This window comes from Siniperca chuatsi, linkage group LG21, assembly GCF_020085105.1.
Source record: "Siniperca chuatsi isolate FFG_IHB_CAS linkage group LG21, ASM2008510v1, whole genome shotgun sequence".
Classification (NCBI taxonomy): Eukaryota; Metazoa; Chordata; class Actinopteri; order Centrarchiformes; family Sinipercidae; genus Siniperca; species Siniperca chuatsi.
In genome coordinates this window covers 9,978,685-9,999,965 of record NC_058062.1, presented here as the reverse complement: position 1 = coordinate 9,999,965, position 21,281 = coordinate 9,978,685, and the positions used below count along the sequence as shown (strand labels likewise).

The 21,281-nt window shown below is 39.4% G+C and overlaps 2 protein-coding genes across 5 annotated transcripts in view; one reads left to right on the top strand and one right to left on the bottom strand.

Annotated features, from left to right (window-relative positions):
- brd4 (bromodomain containing 4) overlaps positions 1-17,313 on the bottom strand; it is a 30,130-nt gene extending 12,817 nt beyond the window's left edge. For 2 of the 4 annotated variants that reach the window (XM_044181748.1, XM_044181746.1), the window contains exons 1-2: positions 10,592-11,254; positions 292-685 (exon numbers count right to left, since the gene is read on the bottom strand). In XM_044181748.1, the coding sequence (XP_044037683.1) occupies positions 292-685; positions 10,592-10,689 (492 nt within the window). In that variant the 5' untranslated portion in view covers positions 10,690-11,254. Of the gene's footprint in view, positions 1-291; positions 686-10,591; positions 11,255-17,161 lie in introns of those variants that run through there. The other 2 variants (XM_044181747.1, XM_044181745.1) reach the window with 2 other exon arrangements.
- Positions 17,314-18,214: 901 nt separating this feature from the next.
- LOC122869110 (protein PET100 homolog, mitochondrial) lies at positions 18,215-21,181 on the top strand. The gene is made up of 4 exons (XM_044181752.1): positions 18,215-18,352; positions 18,555-18,641; positions 18,764-18,796; positions 19,364-21,181. The coding sequence occupies exons 1-4, from the start codon at positions 18,326-18,328 to the stop codon at positions 19,451-19,453; spliced, it is 237 nt and encodes a 78-aa protein (XP_044037687.1). The 5' UTR covers positions 18,215-18,325; the 3' UTR covers positions 19,454-21,181.
- The last annotated feature ends 100 nt before the right edge of the window (positions 21,182-21,281 follow it).

The following is a 21,281-nucleotide window of genomic DNA, read 5'->3' as shown; positions in this document are numbered from 1 at the left end:
AGTTGTTTTTACACTGTACAAGAACGAGTACTACTATTTGACTTCTGAAAGGAGGAAAATGAGCCGATATCTCAAACAATATGTACAAATACAGTAAAGGAGGGGGTGACCTAGTTGTTTTACAGACAATAATAGACATAAATCATCAAAAATCAACATGTAAAAAACATAGATGTACAGCTGGAATGTGTAGATGCGGAGAACCTGTTAGCAATTTGTATGTGATGCCTAATGTGTCCATGAATGTTTTAAAGGAATGTGGCATCATCCACACAGAGACAAAGTACTCACAGGCAGGTTAAGTTTGATCGCATCCACTGGTGCATGAAAGGGCCAGGCAAACTGGTGCTTCCACAGGGCCTTCACCACCATCTTGAGCAGGTACTGCAGCTGATTGGTCTGGCGCTTGGGCCTGTCTGGATTGATGTACTCTGGGGGTGGGGGGTTGCCCATTGATTGGGCCTGCCCCTGGCTGCTGCTACTGCTGTTGCCCGACATCTGCGCTGCATCCAGGCCGTCCCCCATTCTAACAGGGTTGGGCATGGGCTCGGGCCCCGGAGCGGGAGCTGGAGCTGGAGCTGGGGCAGGGGTAGTGGTGTTGGCAGGACACCAGTTCAGTCTTGGCCCCGGCACAGACTCCACTGACAGAGCACCACTGATCCCATTGCACTCCTCGCTGGACTCTCTGGAGAGACAAAAATAGAATACTGTCATTAGCATGTCTATAAACACAGTCTTCAATAAAATTTTACTTTATTTAGTCAGTAGTCATTAACAAAATTTTATTGGAATCATTAACCAATACATAGTTAAATAGACCTCCGATTGGTTTGAATGATAAAATTCCAAAAATCCGAAACATTTCACACACTCATCTAGCTATCGAGCAATTAAAAATCCCACTTAACAAATCTACAATATGTTCCGTAGCACCTGAGCGGTGTTTAATATTATGATTTAATGTTTCCCCATTTACATTTGAGTCCAAGTTCAGTACACGGCTACACAGTTACAACTCCAGCAACACTTGTAATATACAGAACAACTTTATGGTCTGACAATAAAGTTGTTCTGCTTACTACAAGTGTTGCTGGAGTTTTGACCTCTTCAGAATTTCATGCAGTAAATAGCCAGGTGTTCAGTGGTGAGGAAGTAAACAAGGTTTACAACTTCTCTCTCAAGCTCTCCTTTTTCATACTTACATACATACACACACAGCTACTTCTGGCTCGTTTCATGCACAACACTGCAACACTATGAATGCCTTCCAGGAGAGACTGTCTAAAAGTGTGCACCATTATCCCGATATTGAAACAATTTCATTGTGTATGTGTGCATTGAGAAAAAAAATTCCTGATCAAGTGCAATCATGGCAGCAATAACTGTCATGTAAAGTACAACTAGATCAACAATTGATCATTTCTATTATTGATTAATCAGCTGATTATTTTCTCAAATAATTGTCTATTCATTTGGTCCATAAAAGGCAACGTGAAGTCAAATGTCTTGTTTTGTCAAAAACCCATATATTCAGTTTAGAATAATATAAAAGAGAGAAAAGTAACAAATACTAACATTCTGAAGAGAAGAACTGAGAATGTTTGACATTTTTGCTTAAAAAAAAAGACTTATATGATTAATTATCAAATAAGTTATGAATTAATGTTCTGTTAATCAAATAATCGATTGACTAAACATTGCAGCTCTATGTACAACACAACAAATTAGAAATTCCTCAAGTAAAGACCACATATAATTTCATTCATTGTCAGTGATGTTGCTAGGTACACGCCTTTGCGTCTCTGACGCCATTAAAATCCAAAAGGACGCAGTAAACTCACTATCGATGTGTTCAGGGGACCTATTTTTTCCCTGATAATGCTACATTGTGAACAAAAAATCTGTGTTGAAATCACAGAAATAAACTCCCTTGCTCTCTGTGTTGTGGCTGAGCTCCTACACACACACGCACACGGAGCGAAGTCAGCGAACAGCAGAGAGGCCACAGTGGAAACAGTCCAAAGAAACTCGAAGATTACTCGAGTTCACACTCATCACTGTAAGTAAGTGCAATAAAACCTTTGAGAGTAAACAGCAAATTCGTTATTAATACACCTATTTAACAAGCATAAACATGTAAACATGTAGAAAGAGATATTTTAATCTGCTCTGTCCTCAGTCTCTCATCCGCTGCCGCTATGTTTTACACAGGCACAGCGCGCTAGCTCGGCTAATAGCAAATTGTTACAAACAAGCTAAAATGAAAACTGTATGTAGACTAACTGTTTAGCTTAGTCTATAACGTATCTTAAAATTTGGCAAATTCTTGTAAAGTTAGCTAGTGGCTGAGACAAACCAGCCCCTCCTCTCTCTATCAGCAGTACCTGCAGGCAGTGAATCACAACAGCAGCAGGGGGAGGAGGACAGAGGACAGCAGGGACTGATACTGACTGATGTCTGTGTTCTTCAAGTTTACTCATTATGATGATGTCAGGGATATGATTTATTTTATTAACATTTTAGATTTGTTTCCAGTGAGATATTTAGTTTGTATAGTGACTGTTGTTGTAAACATTACTGTTGCTGCTCTAAAAACAACATTTAGTTATATTTAAAATATTCAATTCTAATCCTGAATTTACTATTTTAAATATTTTTTAAAAAGCAATTATTTAGTAATGAAAAAGAGCCGATGAGAGTATAGATAAGAGTAGTAGTATCAATAAAATCATAATGATACCCATCCCTAAACACGAGTTTAACACTACAATTTGTCAAAAAACACACATTTTATTGGTTATCCACTCAATTTCCCTGGGACCCACTTAAATGACCACCTCTGGGTCCCGGGGACTCACTACATTGAAAACCTATCAACATCACTGCACTGTACAGTTTCACCTTTTTTAAGTTAAGATACACACTTGGATTATGTTATAGCGCCTCTAATTCCCAAAACTTCCTCTCAAGTTACTGATGCACATTGTAATTCAAAACATCAACAGTGAGCTGGTAGTATGGGGAACTGTCTGAGCTACTGGGTGCTAGAATGAGAAATTGGACTTAAAAGTAAAGGGGGACAACTGAAAAACAATGTGTTTTTCTATCTGTTTTATCAATTATCTGTTTTATTAATTATTAATAACTTCTACAAGTACTAACACACACACACACACACACACACACAGAAAGCTAAACAATCACATGCATTTAATTATGACTTAAGATAAAGTTATCATCTCACTAATATTAGTTCATTCAAAAAATGTTCACTCATTCAATGACACCAAAACAGATCTGCACATTTATTCAGAAGAGCTCAGAGGTTGTTTAGGTTTAGCTCTAGCATGTGTGTGTGTACTTTTAGTAGATCTTTGTCTTCCCACTCTGTCTCAAAACCCGGGAGTGTTAAGGGATGTGGGCGGACAGGGGTGGAGGGTGTGGGAGAGTTAGCGTCATCTGGCATAATGTCCTCTCCCAGGCAGGCAGCGACGTTACATTCAAGATACACACAAAGGCTGTTAAGACAACAAGGCCAAATAAAAATAGATTGGGGAACAACAATGTTCTGTGGAAAAAAGCACTGATCATAAGGTTGTTTATTCAAGCCTCCATTAGAAACTATTTAGTCTTCCAGTCTCGCATACTGAAATGCACACCCACAACAGGGCCTTTTAAAGATAAAACACACACCATTGTATAGATTTGTGACTAATCTCATTCTTGATGAGTCACTTTCTGAGAAGAGGGAAGCAGTTTGCACACCACATGATCGCTGCCTTGGCCTCCCTGAGGCACTCAAACGCAGTGGAGAATCTGACTAACTGACCGATATGTTGAATGACAACACATGAAAAGAAACAGTACCAGTCTAACACAGATGGTACTTTTGTGGCTAGACGCAAAAAGACCTCACAAATAAGATCAAAATAAACAAACACAGAACTTATCTAGGCCCAAGGCACCAATGCGCATGGTCCATGGCTCAATACAGCAACACTTTAATGCTGGGTAACATTAATGAAAAAATATTTTAATATTTCAAAGCTTTGCTGAATTGACTTTACAAAAAGATTAAACAAATGACAATAATTTAGACTAACCAGCCTTAGTCTAATGACTTTCAGTGTCACCAGCATTAGTCTTTCAGCCTAATCAGCCATTCAATCAGCTGTCAAAGAAACAAAACCTGTGCCATCACAAAGTTGGGATGTGACCATTGGTACAACAGGCATAAAAGCTTAAACCCATAGAGACCAGTGCAAACATAGCTTTGTGTGAACTAGAACTAATAACTAGTTTTTGATAAGTGGCATGGAAATTACAAGTAAAATGTAATGGAATGCTGCAGGTCCCCTTTTTCTGGTAGGAATTAAAGTCAACACAAGCTATTAAGGGAAAAGGTACCAGAGCAGAATCAATACCCCTCTAGCACAGTTTCAGGAAGGGCTATTGCATTGGATTGCACTAGATTGTACAGGTGTTCATGATATTGTGTCTACCCCCTTTGTTTTAGAGACTGCACTAGACAGCTTCAGCTACATTCATTTCATCTGGAGATATTTCCACTTTTGTGTTTCCACCAGCCTTCATTGTCAGGTCTAAGATATAAAAAAACATATACAGAGCAGGTAACACATAACGTCTTGCCAACTTGCCACTCATGTTTTTTGCAGGAACATTTGGCTCTTCAAAGCACCTGTAAGTGAACCATGGGATCTAGTGGGAATGTGACAAACACCATGCAAAAAACTGCTTGGGTCCCCCTTAAAAGATCAAGAGCACTTTTGTTTAGTGTAAGACAACACAAAAATAACTGACATAGCCAAACTAGAAAGACAACATTTGGATAAGTTATCAGGAAGTCTGACAGAAGATGAACTTAGATAACCTATTTTCATTGCCAAGATGACAAGCTTGAAATCAGAACTGTAAAAAAGAGTTTTGTTTATTATTCCATCAATATACTTGCCATTGTAATTTTTGATTAACACTAAATATTCCAACATCTTTTAAATTGTTATAGGAAGATAAAAGTGTCAAAGAGGGAATTTTAATAACTTCAGCAATTAAAGTCCGAAATACTTTTAAGAGAGCTAATGGCTTTACTAAGGAAGAAGGTGAATGTTTTGACCTCTTCTCTTCATATCAACACACAGTATGAACATCACTCTCATATTGCCTCATTTATGGTTTCTTGTACAGAATATTTATGCTGCAAGTTATGCTTTGCTCTTCCCTTTGTGCATGGATTTAACTTCCTACCTGTTAACAAAGCCTCTATTATCTATATTCTTTATTAAGTCTTTGTTAAATGTGTGATCATCTTTTTATGCGTTAGGCCTATATCCTCATAAGGATCACATTCCGAAGCGTCTTCTGTGATAACAAGGCAACAAAGATTTGAGGGTTGTAACCTTCCAGTTGCAATCCCTCATTATTGCTATAGTTGTGTACAAAATCTGGAAGGATGCTGACTTAATGGCACAAGCTGGAGGGAAGATGTTGAAGGAAATGTTTTGTGCAACTGAATCAAAGCCTAGTAGGGACACAGAAAAAGCAGCCAGTCTGAAGTGAGACAGCATTTACCAGAAACACAGGCAGGTACAGTATAGATGGCTAGGGGCACCAGACAGACACATCTACAGCATTAACAGCTCCAGAGCCAACACTACAGGAAGTCTCCCACACGGACAAAGTCAAAAAACGTAGCCACAATGTGAGCCTGGTCCAGCTGGCCTCCAGTGATGCATGGAGCAAAGTCTCATCATATACACACACAAATACTGCCAGATGGTCCTCAACAGCTCGTTAACATCAGCGACAAACACATTCACAGCAACAGTCATTGACATAACAGCACTGCAACAATGACAAGTGTAAACAAATTTCTGGGAACACACAGACAGATGCAATAATTGAGGGAGCATGAACAACACCTCCTGTTGGATTCAAGCATCTGTAGTAAAGGCATATATCAAAAGAGGCAATACTTCCAAATGACTCACTGGGTTTCCACTTTGTCAGACTTCCCTGCAGTCTATCTTGTGGTGCGGCGCTGATAGTAGGTTGGTGCCTACTGGTGACTTGTGCTCCTCAATATTCTCTCTCACACGAATGCACAAACACATGAAAGCTCTGGTCCAACTCATCAAGTTTGCAATCTGCCGTTTCATGATGCAGACAGTTTGTTGTCAGTTTTTGTTTCTAACGATCTATCTAATATTTATCTGTATTTATCTTTCATGCACAGAAAAGCCATTTGTGAAAAAATCCCACAGTGCCGGTCATAAAAAGGGAGACAGGTTTTAGCTATCAGGTTACACATTTCAATCACCTTGCAACATGTTAACTTCATTAAGAGCAAGTGTTACTACAATGATACATTCTTAATGATGGCCCTTGGCTAACCTGGGCCTGCTAGGTTCACTTGACAAATGCCGTTTTTTAAGATTCTCTTTAGAGAAATGCCAGCCATTTTCTCTTTGCTCTTAAGAAACCATTATGATAATATGCAAAAAGTTCTCATTATTTTTTTCTACTAAGCTATATCGATTACTGCCTCAATCCTAATAAAAAACACAAGTATTGTGTTATACCTCACTGAAACACAAAACATCTCACTGTTGCCTCTAACTGTCTGTGATCACAGACAGTTAGACCTGCTGTCTTGGTGTAAGAGTAGGGTTGGGCAATATAGCTTCTAAATAATATCTTGATATTTTTAGGCTATGCCACGATATACGATATATATCTTGATATACACATTGTGTCTAAAATAACATACAATTCATAACAATTCTAGTGCAATAGTGCAAACATATGATCTTAAAAGAATATGACGCACTGCTGTAGATTAAACTACCCAACAGCATATAAAGTAGTTAAAATGAGCTCAACCTTAAACATCTATGGCACTAAAATGCAACATACACATTAATGCAGCAGTAATATTAATCCAGAAACATCATTGATAATAATAAAACACAGACAGGGAATATTTTAATGTGCATACTTATAGAGGAGTATTTTCACAGTGTAGTTGGTAGTACTAATACCAACCACACTGTGAAAATACTTTTTTGGTCAAGTAATGGACCTGAATACGTCTTCCACCTCTGGTTAGCACACCCACAGCCTAACTGTTTTTGTGTGTTACTAGCCGAGGCCTTGTGGGCAACCAGCAGTGTTGTTGTGAAAGTGAACCTTTCCCTTACGTTACTTTAGCCATAAAGTGTGTAGCTGAGCTGAGGTTGCAGTATAATAGTTACTAGATTGCTGTGTGTTGTGTTTGCTGCCACAGAAAATTAATAAAAAGTCCCTGTTTATGTAACGTTACTACGGCATCTTCTTGTACTCTTCATAGCAAAGTTGCTCCAGAATGTGAACAGCTAGCTACTTAGCAACTTCGAATCAGGCTAACGTCAATTAAAATAGCCTAAAACCAGAGGTCTCCCAAATACATTTTGAAGCTGTGAAGCTTGAAGCCGTGTAGAGTAATCAGAGTGATCAGATGATTTATCACATTTTTCTTTTGTTGTAATAAAGTAAGCTGCTAACTAGCTAGCTGTTCACAGTCTGGACCAACTGCTGCGAAGAGTAGAAGACGCCGTAGCAATGTTTCATAAACAGGGACTTTTTATTTATTTTCTGTGCTAGAAAACAACACAGCCTTTCAGTAACTATTATACTGCAACCTGAGCTTATCTACATAGTGACTAAAGTAATGTCAGCTGCAACCAGCGGAAACACTGAAAACTTGAATATGACGATATGGTCATCTGCTATATCGCACATGTAAGAGCAATGTTGTCATGTGAGACTAATCAAGTCTACAGAAGCCCCCCAACAGAGGTCAATCAAGAGGTCCTCTTTCTGTTGCTTCATGTCCTACATTGCTCTCAGCTCTGGAATAACAGTTGACCTTTGACCTGGACATATATCACTGCAGCTGCTGTGGGATGTTATCTGGGGAGGAAGTGGCTCTGGTTACTGGGGTGGGGGATGCACATCTCACACTAGGAAATCTGGTCCTGTGTACAGCATCACAGTGACTGTCCAACATGGAAGGGGGAGAAAAACACAATAGCAAGATGTCTGCATCTCCCATGAAAGTAAACTATTAATCATTCATGTATGGGGGTGGGGGTCAAATTCAGGAAAAAATGTAGGCTTGCAGATTCCACTTGAGGCCCTCTCTAAGTGTCAGAATGATGGCTTGTGTTTTGCTTGAAAGCAAAGGAATAAATAATTAATGGGACCACAGTGACAAGGCCAAGAATACCATTCCCTGCCTATTCACTCTTTCATAAAACCACCTTTAACCCTTCTCCACTCTGCCAATACACAGCAATGTATCAATTCCATTGATCCTCTTATTTGTTGTTCTATTTGAACTCATGTCTTTCCTGTAGATTGGTTAGTGGATGAGAAATGTAATGATATTTTTTTATGAAAAAATAATGGGAGGACACTTTCTCCAGAAGAACACCAGTGATGTGAATATGTCAACAAATGACATTATCCCTCGCTGAATTTCCTTATTAAATGTAGACCAGTAACAAGGGAGGAGATAAAGATAAGCCTTAAGATTATGTTAAATGATAACTGATGATCACCATTAGGAATTTGAGCGATCTAGGAAATATAAACTGACACTGCACAAAGTTGGTGCAATACTCGTTGTGCTTCCCTGGGACACCAAGTTACCAGAGTGTTTTCAGCAAATAGCGGCACTGAGCCTAGCATAAACAACAAGAACATGTGATGAGGGCACACCAAAACACGTTTTCCATATGCCAGGAACACCAAGGTAAAAAGGTGGTGTTTTGCTTTGCAGTGGCATCGTCAGCCTGAGCGAAATCATTGATTTGCTAGGCTTTACAGCAAGTCACAGAGCTGTCTTTCACAGACTGCCTCCACCGCTCTTTCAACATGCTAACTGTCTGCCAATAAAGGTCAACTAATGCCAACATTACCAGTCACACCAAAAATTATGGGCAATGGTCAGCCACTAGACCCTCAACTACAACCCAATGGCATCTGAAGGCCAACTGTTGACTCAGTGTGTCAAGGTATGTTATGCTCTCCAATTAAGCTACCAAGAATTGTATTTGATCTTTTGAATTTATTTCCATCTATTTAGTGAAAAATGAGAGGCTGAGAAGGAGCAGTCATTTTAAATGTGACAGCATTATCTGATTTGTTTTAAAACCAAAATAAGACAGCGTTAATCAACTTTATTATTCAACTGTGTCAATAAAGCATGAAAGCTATACATTTATGTGTCTTATAAGCTCAGTGATTTTGCTAGGTACGTGTCCTGCATCTCTGAGGCATTAAAATCTGAAAGGATGCAGTAAAGTCACTATCGACGTGTCCAGGGGACACACTGCGGAATGAGAACGTGCGGAAAACACGACACTGCCACGGTGGACCGGCGTGTAAATTACACGCTTTGGTGTGATACCGGGTTGCAGCAGCAGAATGGCGGCAAGTGATAGTTTAGCAGAGTATCTGATGTCCTGTACAGTAAACAGTGCCGCAAAATTAGGAGCGCTCAAGACGGTCAGTTTCACGACACTGTTTAGACACGCGTAAAAACACATATGGTAGTGTCAGTGTGTGTGTGTGTCAAAGTCTGACACAGACAGCAGAGGACAGAATTTCGGATCCTGATCATGTGCGATTGGTCTGTTGCTACCTTATTTGAGTACTTCTGAAACTTGGATTAAAGAAAAACAAATGTCGCCATGGCTTCTATGGTAACACTCCACTTCATGACCAGTGTACTGTATTTTTATTCTCGATGATTCCAAATCCTAGTTTTGGATGCTTACCAATTCAATAGTAACCACCCATGAGTGTGGTTATAGACAAACGCAAGAGAACTTCAACTGGGTTCTACCAATTACAACACAGAAAAATATGGACAGTTTTGTTTACATCTGTCTTGGGTATATAAACCAGAAATGATCAAATCTAACAAGATTCATTGTTTCCAATCATTCATCGCAAGCCCTAGCTTTGATTACAAGCACTTACTGTATGAGTCAGTGCATGAGCACACAAACTGACTCAAATAGACTAACCATGAGTCAGGCACATTATAACAGGAAAAGGCAAGAATCATGCCAGCTCTTTCAGGTTTAACGCCCAGCTGGTTAGGATAAGAAAGCCAAACCCTAGAAGGAATCAGGAGACATTTCTACTACTGCCACACACACACACACACACACACACACACAAAACCCCCTTCTTCCTCTGTAGTCCCCCTTCCCCCACACCCCCTCTCACCAGGAGGTAGGTTCATGGCTTCTGGATGAAATCTGGTTAACAATACTATTCTCAACACAAGATAGAAGACATCTAAACTGGATTGTTGTGCCCTGGTCCATGCAAAACTAGAGATAGTGCTAACCACATGATTGTCCCAAGAACCAGTACTCAAGGTTACCTTTAATTTAACCTTCTCCTCAGCTTCGTATTTCAACTGATAATAATTTATATATGTATCATTGTAAAGACATCACTGACAGTGTTAAATATCTGAAAACTATGTAGGAGAATCTACCTCACCAGATAACATTACCTTTTCACAGAGACTGAATGTGCAATTTTTTCCAGAAGAGCGTCCAGTTTTTGAAAATCCAGCAAATCGTTTGACTTGGCATGCATCTTGTAATCCATTTATTAACTCCACTAAACAGAAACAGAAACCAAAAACGGGCACAAAAGAATTACACAAAAGTTTGTTTTCCTTTTCTCTCATCCAAAACACAGGAGGGATTTATTCTTCAGGCTCCAGTATGTATCCTAAAATCCCCCCGAACACGGTGAGTAATCCTTAGTGTAATCCAAGCAGAGTTTGAGGGTGGCTGTTGTACAAAAAAACGCCCCAGCCTGGAAACAGTGGGTCCAGGCAGGGAGGAAAGGCTGTGGAAGCCTACAGCCAGCAGGCTGTTTAGCTGTGTGAACCGGTTCTCTCTCTACCCCATCCCCCTCTCAGCAGTACAACGGCCCAGTTGCCACAGGCTCTCCGCTCCATTGTTGTCCTCTCCAGGGCCTCCCCAACTTATATGGACACAAGCCGTAAGCGAGAGGTGTACAAGGAGGAGAGGCGAAGGCGAGAGAGGGGAGAGAGGGCTCCGATTAGATCCAGGAGGAGCACTTTATTCCTCTTGCTCGCTCTCTCACCCTCTCTCTAGCACAGGCAGACCAGCATGCAGTTACTCAACAGTAAAAATGGCTCTGCTGCTTCCTCATTCAGGGGAGCCTCAGCCCACACACCCCTCCCTCTCTCTCTCTCTCCTACGCGCTTGCTCATTCCACCCCTCCCCTCATTCCCCATCAATAGCTTGAGGTCCTTGCTCTCTTCTCACTCTCTGTTACACCTTTAACACCCCACCCCCTTCCTGTCTTTTCCTCCGTCCATTTCATCATGCCCCACCCCAACTCACTCTCTTCCCTCAGAATAATCTTGTATATGCCTTCCCCCACCAAGTTAAGGAATCCCTTATCTGCACTCCATCCTCTCCTCATATACCACTTGCATATTCATATTGACTACTTCAGTACAAAAGAAGCTGCACAACAGCTATTGTTTTTTGTTGGTCCAATTTGAAAAAAATATGTTTGTGTGAAACTTGTGAAACCCACACCAGGTAAAATTATAATGGCAAGTGTGTTTTCTGTGGCCACTTGGCTCTTAAAGAAAGCAATATCATTTTCATAAAGAATTATTAAACTCTGTAAATTAAGCTAATTAGTATGTGCACTGTGCCACCAACAGGCAGAGGCTGCACATTGTATAGCTCAAGACTGCAGGTAAACTAATGTGAATAATCTGGATGCAGGACATAACATAGGATTTGGACATGAAGAAAAACTGATCACAGAGAGTGATGGAGTGTGTGATGGAAAGGGTGCAAAAGAGTAAGACCACCCACTGTGCCTTCCTGTAGCAGAGCAGCCTCCAGTAATGACATTCATGATTGTACGGTGACCACACTGCACTGGCGCCAGGAAGTACAGAACTCTTTTAATCACATTAACTGAATTATTTCCAATATTAATCTGTAATGCTTTGCTGTTTAGACAAATTCAACTTTGGATAACTAAAAATCAAGTCCTTAGTAGGCTAGGTAAATACCAAGTAACATTTTTGGTACCATAATTACCAAAATACAGAAGTGCTAGTAAATGATGTCTTATAATACATGCCTGGTGCCTATAAAAAGGGCCAAAAGGAATATGTAAGCATAGCTGCCAGCAGGATTCACAATTTAAGATACAATCTCAAGAGACAGATGTGTCATACAGAGACTCTATTTACTCTGCACCAATCATCCAACCTGCCTGACAATGCTGCCTCTTAACCCTGCTAAAGTAACACTAACACTTTAACCTCCTGTTCACTACTCACCAAGAGAGAACAAGGGGCAAGAAGGGCAAGTGAGAGATGACTGTTTGATGGTGAGTGGATATTTCACGACTTTATGTAATTCCTTAAACCATACAATATTGCATTTGAGAGTCCACTAGAGTATATTAAACCAACCACATTATATGTCTATGTACCTAACACTACAAGAGGCAAGTTGATTGCTGTCAATCAATTGTAGTCTCATGTGCATACACCCACACAGTTTCAAAATTAGTCAGATTTTAAAACCCTAAGAGATCAAGCGAGTAAAGAGCCACCCTGCGCAATGTATACTTGTCAGGTGACTGGTGAGTGCAATGCACAATGCCTGTTTTCCCAAATGAAACAAGCAGCAGCTCATCTGTGCTGCAGCCAGACACTGACATGGTCCTCACAGACCCACTTCCCTGTCCACGTGCCATATGCACCATTCCCAAAGACAATACAGCAGCTGCCAGAGTGACAAAGCTCCAACCTACAGCAATTCAGAGGAGGCCAAACCGATGGCCCTGTCACTGGAAGGGTGGGGGGAGATCGTATTCAGACACAGGGTAGGAGGGAGGGAGGGATGATAGCGAGAGGAAGGTGAAAAACGAAGGAGAGGGTTGCATTTAGACTGGGGGTTGGGTCAGACATCAAGGCAGCAGTGCACACAGAGATGAGACTCTGCGAGAAAGTCTGAGGGCACTTCCATTAATCATCAGAGCACCGGAGCAGCCGAAATCCACAGGGACCCAGAGTGGAAAAAACAGGGTACAGGCAATTTGCCAACATAACATGGTGTAGCACAAACTTGTGTATATTCAGTTATGCTTTGGGAAAAAAACAACAGAAAGAAGAAGGGTGGTGAAAGAGGTACTTGGTAGTAATGACAACCAAAGCCTTTTTTGTTATTTGAGAATTAACTGAATCTAACAAAGAATGTTTCTGTAGTTATAAAATCTTGCTTTGTACACCCAGAAAATCTGTTTTCATTCAAAAACCTGGAAACCACAAGTATTTCTCACATCTTTTCTTCAATATTGAAACATGTTATACAGACTTATATATTGTCTAGGCTTCAGCAAGTGCAAAACACTACAGTCAGTCTTCTTCCTAGATCCGGGATGAGGGAATATGTCATGCCAATTTAAAGGGGCACTCCACCGATTTTACGTAAATAAGGTTTGCTCATTTCGAGGAGTACTACTCAGCCTGTGAAATCAGTTGTTCATATCTTCTGTGGCTCTGAAGGGAGCAGTCTAAAGTTTGAAAAAATGACCTTGATGTCATCATCAGGGTTATTTTCATTAGCTCAGCTTGGGCTTGAGACTTACAAAATTTAACAGAAAGCCTGTGTTTGAAAGAAGTGGGCATTTAGGGGGCTGGGGGGACTAATGAAGGAAAGCTCGACACATACTAGAGACTAAACGTCAGGATATCTCGGCCTCCGCTGCTGTGATTTTGACCATTCATTATTAAACTCTTTCTTATGAGTCCTCCAACATTATGGAAGTGAAATACTGTACAAGTTCACTGGAGTACCCCTTTAAGAATCTTCACACTTATTACCTATACATTGTAGAAGTGATTAAAGCATATCTGGGCCTTGTCCCTGCATAGTGACCTTTGAAATATTTTTTTCTGTCAACCATGTAGACACAGACACCCCTAGCAATCCATAACTTTATTTTACACTCCACACTAAACTCATGTTTTCCTAATTTCAATACACCCTACACCTTGAACTCTACTGAGATTTATTATGAGGTTTTCCACGCTAAAAAGGCAGAATTGCTTCATAAGACATGCTGACTTATCCCATGCAGACCGGCATTGCTGACCACAATGCAGTTAATGTGCAGTCAGGTCCTGACTTAATAACCTGGCAACCAAGAGTATATGGCTGTAATATATTTAATTTTTCAAGCTACTCTGTGGTCGTTTATTGTGACACAGATGGGAGTGACACATCTATTGAGAATTTTGAGAATAAGAGTGTGAAATTGATGCATTTGGACAGTTAAAGTTGCAATAAATAACTGCTTCCTATAAAACAGCCTATTGCTTCTGAAATGGATAACTACCTCTTGATATATAGGAACATTTCTTGAAGTAGGGCTGAGTACTGTTTTGATTAAATCAACATGTATGACAGACATTGTTAATAAAACATTGTGACATGGCGAACGTTAGCTAAGGTTTGTGACTTGTGGCATGATTTATGAAGGGCACGACTGGACTGTATAAATGTCCACTCCAAATAAAGCTCCACCAAATATTGTTGAAAATCTGTACAAATTCAACAAAATATTTTATTGAAAGCCCCCCCCCCAAAATCCCTATGCTCATTATTCATGTGTAATATTAGATGCCACGTAATTTTTAAAAAATGTTGGATGTAGTTTATTTATTTTAAGAAACATAGGATGATTATACTGAGCACTGAATTTTTTTAGGTTTTCAAAATCACTGTGTGAATATGCTGTCATTGATCAGCCATATTATGCAATAGGTTATCAACCTCTGAAAATGACATAGGTGACAGACAAGCAAACTGTTGTTTTTAAAGTGACTATTAGGCAAGAACCTTCTATAACAGTGATGAGGAACAGGAACCAGTGATAAATCAGCTAAATTGGCTGATTCAATGACATTAAAGACTTGATCAATATGGGCCTTGCAAGCAGATCATCATTATGGTGTTAGAAATTCAATAAAAATATAGGCATTAACTGAAAAAAGCAACAGAATTTATTTGTCATCAGAAAACGATAAAAAATAGTTAATACCATCTATTACATTACATCCCAACATGGCAAAGTATGACAAAAACGCACTGTTTTCATGTGGCTGAAGACAAACAAAAAAATCCATGCTCTGTAATATTATTTTTGCAGTAGCAGCAGTAACATGGTTGTAGTAAGCCTCATGACACTCCTGCTAATGATTCAAAAGTGATAAATGAAGCACATACACTCACACACGATAATATATTTTGTTTGCTCGCTCATTTGTTCCCTGACCACACTCTCCTTTTCATTCAGAGGTCATTCACAACTAGGCCAAGGATGGTGTTACCATGGCAACTAACCCAGAGAGAACAGAACCAAAAAAAGGAATTTAAAAAATACGAAGGCGAAAAAAAATTACAGGGGCGAGTAAAATGTTCTGTTATGTTACCATAGGATATGATAATGACCAAAAATCACAGCCAGACGTAAGTCTGTAGATTAAGCAGCACTATTTTGGGTAGTTTATCATTTCAAGTGGAAAGCCAACAATCATTACATACTGGTATTTTGATGTATGTGGTTAATTGTTCAGCTCTGTAAACCCTAACCCTAACTGGTATCTGCAAGCACTTTGACCCAGTCTTCATTAACAAACTTTTGGTGTAGTTGATCAATTTCAACTAGAAAAATCCATTTGCACTAATGTGATTAATAGCTCAGCCTTCTGAGCTTGACTGATTTACTGCTTACCTGGTAACTGTATGCCCTTTGACCCGATTTATTCTCTTTATTTACATGTTTATAAAAAGGTGTACACAGTGATAACAGTTTTTATACCTAACCAATGACACACAAAACTTCATCACAAAACTGACCCGTGGCTTTCATTAATTTCCAATATATACATGTCTGGGTAACAGACTATTGTTAAGTATTGATTAAGGAAGATGGCAAAGAAAAGGCAAAGAGTAGGTCTGGAGCTTTAAACTGCTTCAGTCTTTGTACACCTTTAGGCAAAGAAGCATATGACTGCAGGAAGGCTAGTGTAGGCATTAGAGAGATCTGTATGTTGTTACACATTGGGCTTCCAGCTACTAAAGCGATGGTCAACCATTAAAATCAAATCACATGTTCCACGCCTATAAAACTGAGGATTCCTCTTACAAGAATAACAGCAGAGACAGTATGCTAGGTAACGGGCCTCTGCGTGAGTAATCTGTTTGAACACACCAGTCGGCTGAATACCACTGCTTTGTGTCTATAATACCCAGCCATATAAGTCACATAAACACCACAGACCTAAACACATCTGTCTGGGATAGGGACCATTACCAGATGTGGTGGATAAAGCGATAAAGTGCAAAGTAATGAGTGCTGGTGAGCGACCATCGTCGATGAGCCAAGATCCTAACGTTAGGCCACAGGGCATAGATTATTGCCTGGGTTTCGTAATGAACATCAGTGCTATGCAGAGCAGAACTGAGAGCCTAAGTTACGAAGATAAAGACATTTTGTTTCCAAGATCATGGAAGCAAGCTTTGGAAAATGAACATTACAGTTCTATTTTGTGTTATCTGCTCCACTAACTGCATTCTCATCAAATAGCCTCAGTCTGAGTGTGCGCCATCATCACCGTGACGGCGTCACCGTCTCCCATAACACAAGACAGTCGACGAGCAAACTAGCAATAGATGCCCAACACGGTGGTCGTAGCAGCATTTGCTGGGCTATTTGTAGCGTAATTGTGGCCAACAGTGGGTGAGACAGGCAAGGGATGTCAGATAGACACACAATGTAGGTGCGGTTATTGTGTCTTTTGATAGACAACTGCCAACTAGCTTTAGCTAGCAAGCTAGTTAGCCAGAGCAGGCCGCCGTGCAAGTGAACGGTCTCAGTGGACGCCGGGCATCAGCGTTACCTCTTAAGCCTTTACATCTCTGTTATCGTGTCTCTTGCTGTCTACTCGTTCGGTTTACTGAGACAACATGACTGGCAGAATAATGTTTGAAACAACGGCGTTTACCTGGGTTTATCAGGTTGCCAGGGCGCGCGGGATCTTTCTCTCCGAGGATCCTGAACACCTCTCGTTGTCGATGACGTCACGCGTAGTTCTTTCATTGAGGACGTAAAAAGCGTGTCACGGACTGCAACTTGAGCGGCAACTGAGAGGAGAAATTATATCATAATTATAGCAAAAAACTCGACGGGACGTTTAAGCTACAATGGAAAATATAGGTGAACGTTTACGGTAAAAATGTACGGCACTGTGCAAAAGTCACAGGCCAAACTTTATTAAATTTCATTCAAATCAACTTCTCAGAGCATACTACATTGTCAGTGTCAGACAGGAAACATGTTGAACATAAAACTGCAGAAAAGCAGCTACCACTACACATAACAACAGTATTTGTCACCTCTGTTTTGTTCTATCTTCTATCCTTACGTTAACAAACAAATTACAGCTACTATAGTTGTTCCCAAAAGTGCCAGTGCCCACTGTTGTCCCCTTTCTTTAAGAAGCTGACATATCTTCTCTTCTCTATTTCTGATTAGATTAGATATGATTTAACTTCCTAAGGCATGCGAGAGTGAAGAAAAACAAGATCGCTCCAGAAATGGAGTACAAAAGAGTTGGAAGATACAGTAAAAATGGGTTTGGTAGAACCATTGTATTTATAGATTTTAAATTTAAAGATAGGGTTACTATCAACTCACTCACGAGACTGGGATGATTGTAAGTTTGTTGATGTTTGATTACATTAATGGTCAGTTGAACGGTGTCAGATAACATCCACTGTAAGGTTCTTGGTAGGTAATTATTGCAAATTTTACCTAAATACATAGAGAGAATTACATCTGCACAAAATCAATGGTTTGCAGCGCCCTTCAGTGGACGACCACTTTTCAAAATGCCTTCATTAAACCGAAGGTCAGCTGCGATCCAGAAGTAAGCTTCACATTGTGATATCTCCAGATTGTATTTCAGCAAAAGACAAAAATGTATAGGAACAAAATGCCACATGTCTGTCTATTTACAACAGTGATCAACATATTTATTTCTGATAACCCGAGCGCATGCGTCATGGCTTTCAAGTAATTGGACCTCCTAGACACCCGGAAGTAGTGTGAAGGTCTTTGGCGATGGTTGGAGTTTAGATAACGTTTCACTGCTGTAGTCGATGTGAAAATGGGTGTTAAAATAGAGGTGTTTAGAGTAAGTAGAGAATATTTTAAAATAACGTCCGTGGACATTTAATATGTATTGGTCTTAAGGTTTAAAATCATACAAAACGGGCTAACATTAGGTCTCGTGGTTCGATCTAGCTAGTCATTATCATTGGGCTAACTGGTCATGATGTAACATGTAGTTTCCACTATCATTCACTGGCTGGTCTTTTTGTTTTTGTTTTGAGCAGATGATGCTGTATCTATCCTTTCCTGTCACCATGTTCTGGATCTCAAATCAAGCAGAGTACTTTGAAGAGTACATAGTTAAGAGAAAGGTCAGTAATGCTGTCTATATTTTTGATCATACATAGTGATCCACCCAAATAGGTTTGGTGTTCATGTAATAATAAATGTCTCTCTCTCTCTGTACTATGGTGGCATCTTTTATGGTATCCAGAGGGAGATCTTCCCCCCTGATGAGGGAATGCATGTAAGTGTAATGCACAGAGCTAATTCTTTTTTATAAAGTCCATACTGTCCATGAAAAATAAACCCTCAAATGTTTGTGGTACTGACTGCACACTCATGTATAGTGTAACTATATGTTCATCTTGCTGTCGAAGCATCTCATACTTTTTCGCCATAAGGTCCATATTATTTCCTCACTATATCATTCTGAAACAAACAGATAGATGGCACAATAAAACCACATAGAGGTTACCAGAGCTCTTCCTTGTGATGCTGCTTTTTTCATTTTAATATTTCAGATCATACTGAATTCAGATCATACTGACAGCCTATACTTTAAGTTGAGTGTTTTGTTTTATAAGAATTGGGCTAATAATTCTACAATGATTTTTTTTCTTCCATCATGATTCAACCCTGAAACCATAAATCATTGTTGTATTAAGAGTAATTTATCTGTGTCTGCATGTCTGCGCGTCATTTTTTTTAACCTATTAATATAGAACAGTGTTTTTAATTAAGTCTGTTTAGAACTACTGCTATACAGCACACACTATGATTATAATAATGATTTTGCTATATTTATTTTCAGAGGAAAGAGTTGGAGGACTTCAAAGAGCGTATGCGTGTTCGTAAGGAGCAGCGAATATTAAAAGAGATTTCTGTGGAATCTGAGAATTGAGGATTATGTGTTGAAGAAATTTACTCAGCACCACCAATGGAGGATAATCTGGCTATGTTTTTTTTTGTGGGCAAAAGAAAATTGGTCAGACTGGATTAAGAACATGACACACTATCTCTGAGAAGTTAACAGATCCCAAAAGTGTGCTGGGTATTTTCCAGGGATAATTATGCCCAATATGCCTAATGTTATGTTTAATTTACATGTGTGTCTTTTTCACACAAGACTTTTCAAATGCCAGAATTCTTTGTTTGAATGCCTGGCCAGCTGAGTTGCTGTGATTGCACTGTCATAAAATAATTATTTGAGTTATATATCCAGTTGGATGTAATGTAATTATCATGATTTATTTTGTGAGGTGCAGCGCCTATAAAATGTGTTCACCGCCTTGGATTGCAGGTTTGGTGTTTTACAACATTGTATCACAGTGGATGTAATTAGGCATTTTTGAGACTGATCTACAGAAAGATACCATAATACCAAAGCATAAAACAAATCTCCATAAACTGATTTGAATTCAGCACAAACATAAAACACAAAGTAACTGATTACAAGCAATATTTATTAGAGGCCCCTGTGGCAGAAATTACAGCCTTTACCCTATGTTATATAGTTTGGGTAGCTTTAGCTTTATGTTTTTTTAGATTAGATTCAACTATATTGTCATTACACATGTACAAGTACAAGGCAACAAAATGCAGTTTAGGTCTAACCAGAAGTGCAATAAGCAAGTGCAGGACATAAAGTGTGTGCATAAATGCAGGATAGAGCAGTATATGTTCTAGGTTGTCTTATTGGAAAATACATTTGACTTCAATTCACAGTTCATTTACAGACTACAGCAGGGTTTTTTTTTCAAGTGATTTATCTGTATTTTGCTGCATTCATTGTAACCTCTACCTTCACAAGCCTCCTGGGTCCTACTGTAGATGAGCATCCCCACAGCATGATGCTACCACCACCAGGCTTCATCGCAAGTATAGTGCCTTTCTGGTAACGTCTGGATTATGTTGTACATCAAATATAGCTTTAGTATGTTGACCAAACTTGTATTGTTCTCATCAGACCCCTCTATCCATTTTGTTTTAGACACTTTCTCATACCTTCTGGCAAACACTAGCTAAGATATTCTGAATATTTGTTAACAGTAGCTTTCTTAGAGTATAGTTACTTATTGTGTTGCAGAGGCATTGAATGTTGCTTTGTCTTCATGATGCAGATACAGATATATTTAATCTAAAATCACTTGTCACACCTTGGTTACACACAGGTTACCAACTTGTGACGTCCTAAAACAATTGGCTGCACCAGTGATGATTTGGTTGTTTTAGCTGTGTGATACTATGACATTAAATAATGTTTTTTTCTGTTTATCACTGTCTTAAAAGCCTAATTACATCCACTGTGTTTGTATAAAGAAGTTGAGAGCGTGGGGGGATTGACACTATGGGCACCGATTATGTGTATACTTCTTGTTAACACGTCATTTTAATGCCGTTTTTTTATTAAGGTCATTTATTGGTTTTGTTTTACCTATTGTAACAGAAGCATTGATTTTCCCATTAGATGTTTGGTTTGGATATGAAGATGTATCTCATGTTCTGCATCCTATGGCTGCCTTATGATCCCCTGGACCAACAGCCAATATTTCGAGTAGGAATGGGATGTAAATGTAAAGAGCAGAGGTATTGGCTATCCATCATCCAAATGAAGGGTCATCCAAACATACCTTCTTGTGTGCTTTAATTACTTCTGGTTTGAAGCGAATTACTGATCAAGATTTTCCCTGTAATTCCTGGGTATGTTGATGCTATTAGTTTAAAAAATG

Bases quoted from the DNA above. Each gene is read 5' to 3' on its own strand.
- LOC122869110 (XM_044181752.1), top strand. From the start codon at position 18,326: ATGGGTGTTAAAATAGAGGTGTTTAGA. The intron at 18,353-18,554 runs GTAAGTAGAGAA...TGTTTTGAGCAG, and splicing joins TTAAAATAGAGGTGTTTAGA to ATGATGCTGTATCTATCCTT. The intron at 18,797-19,363 runs GTAAGTGTAATG...ATTTATTTTCAG, and splicing joins CCCCTGATGAGGGAATGCAT to AGGAAAGAGTTGGAGGACTT.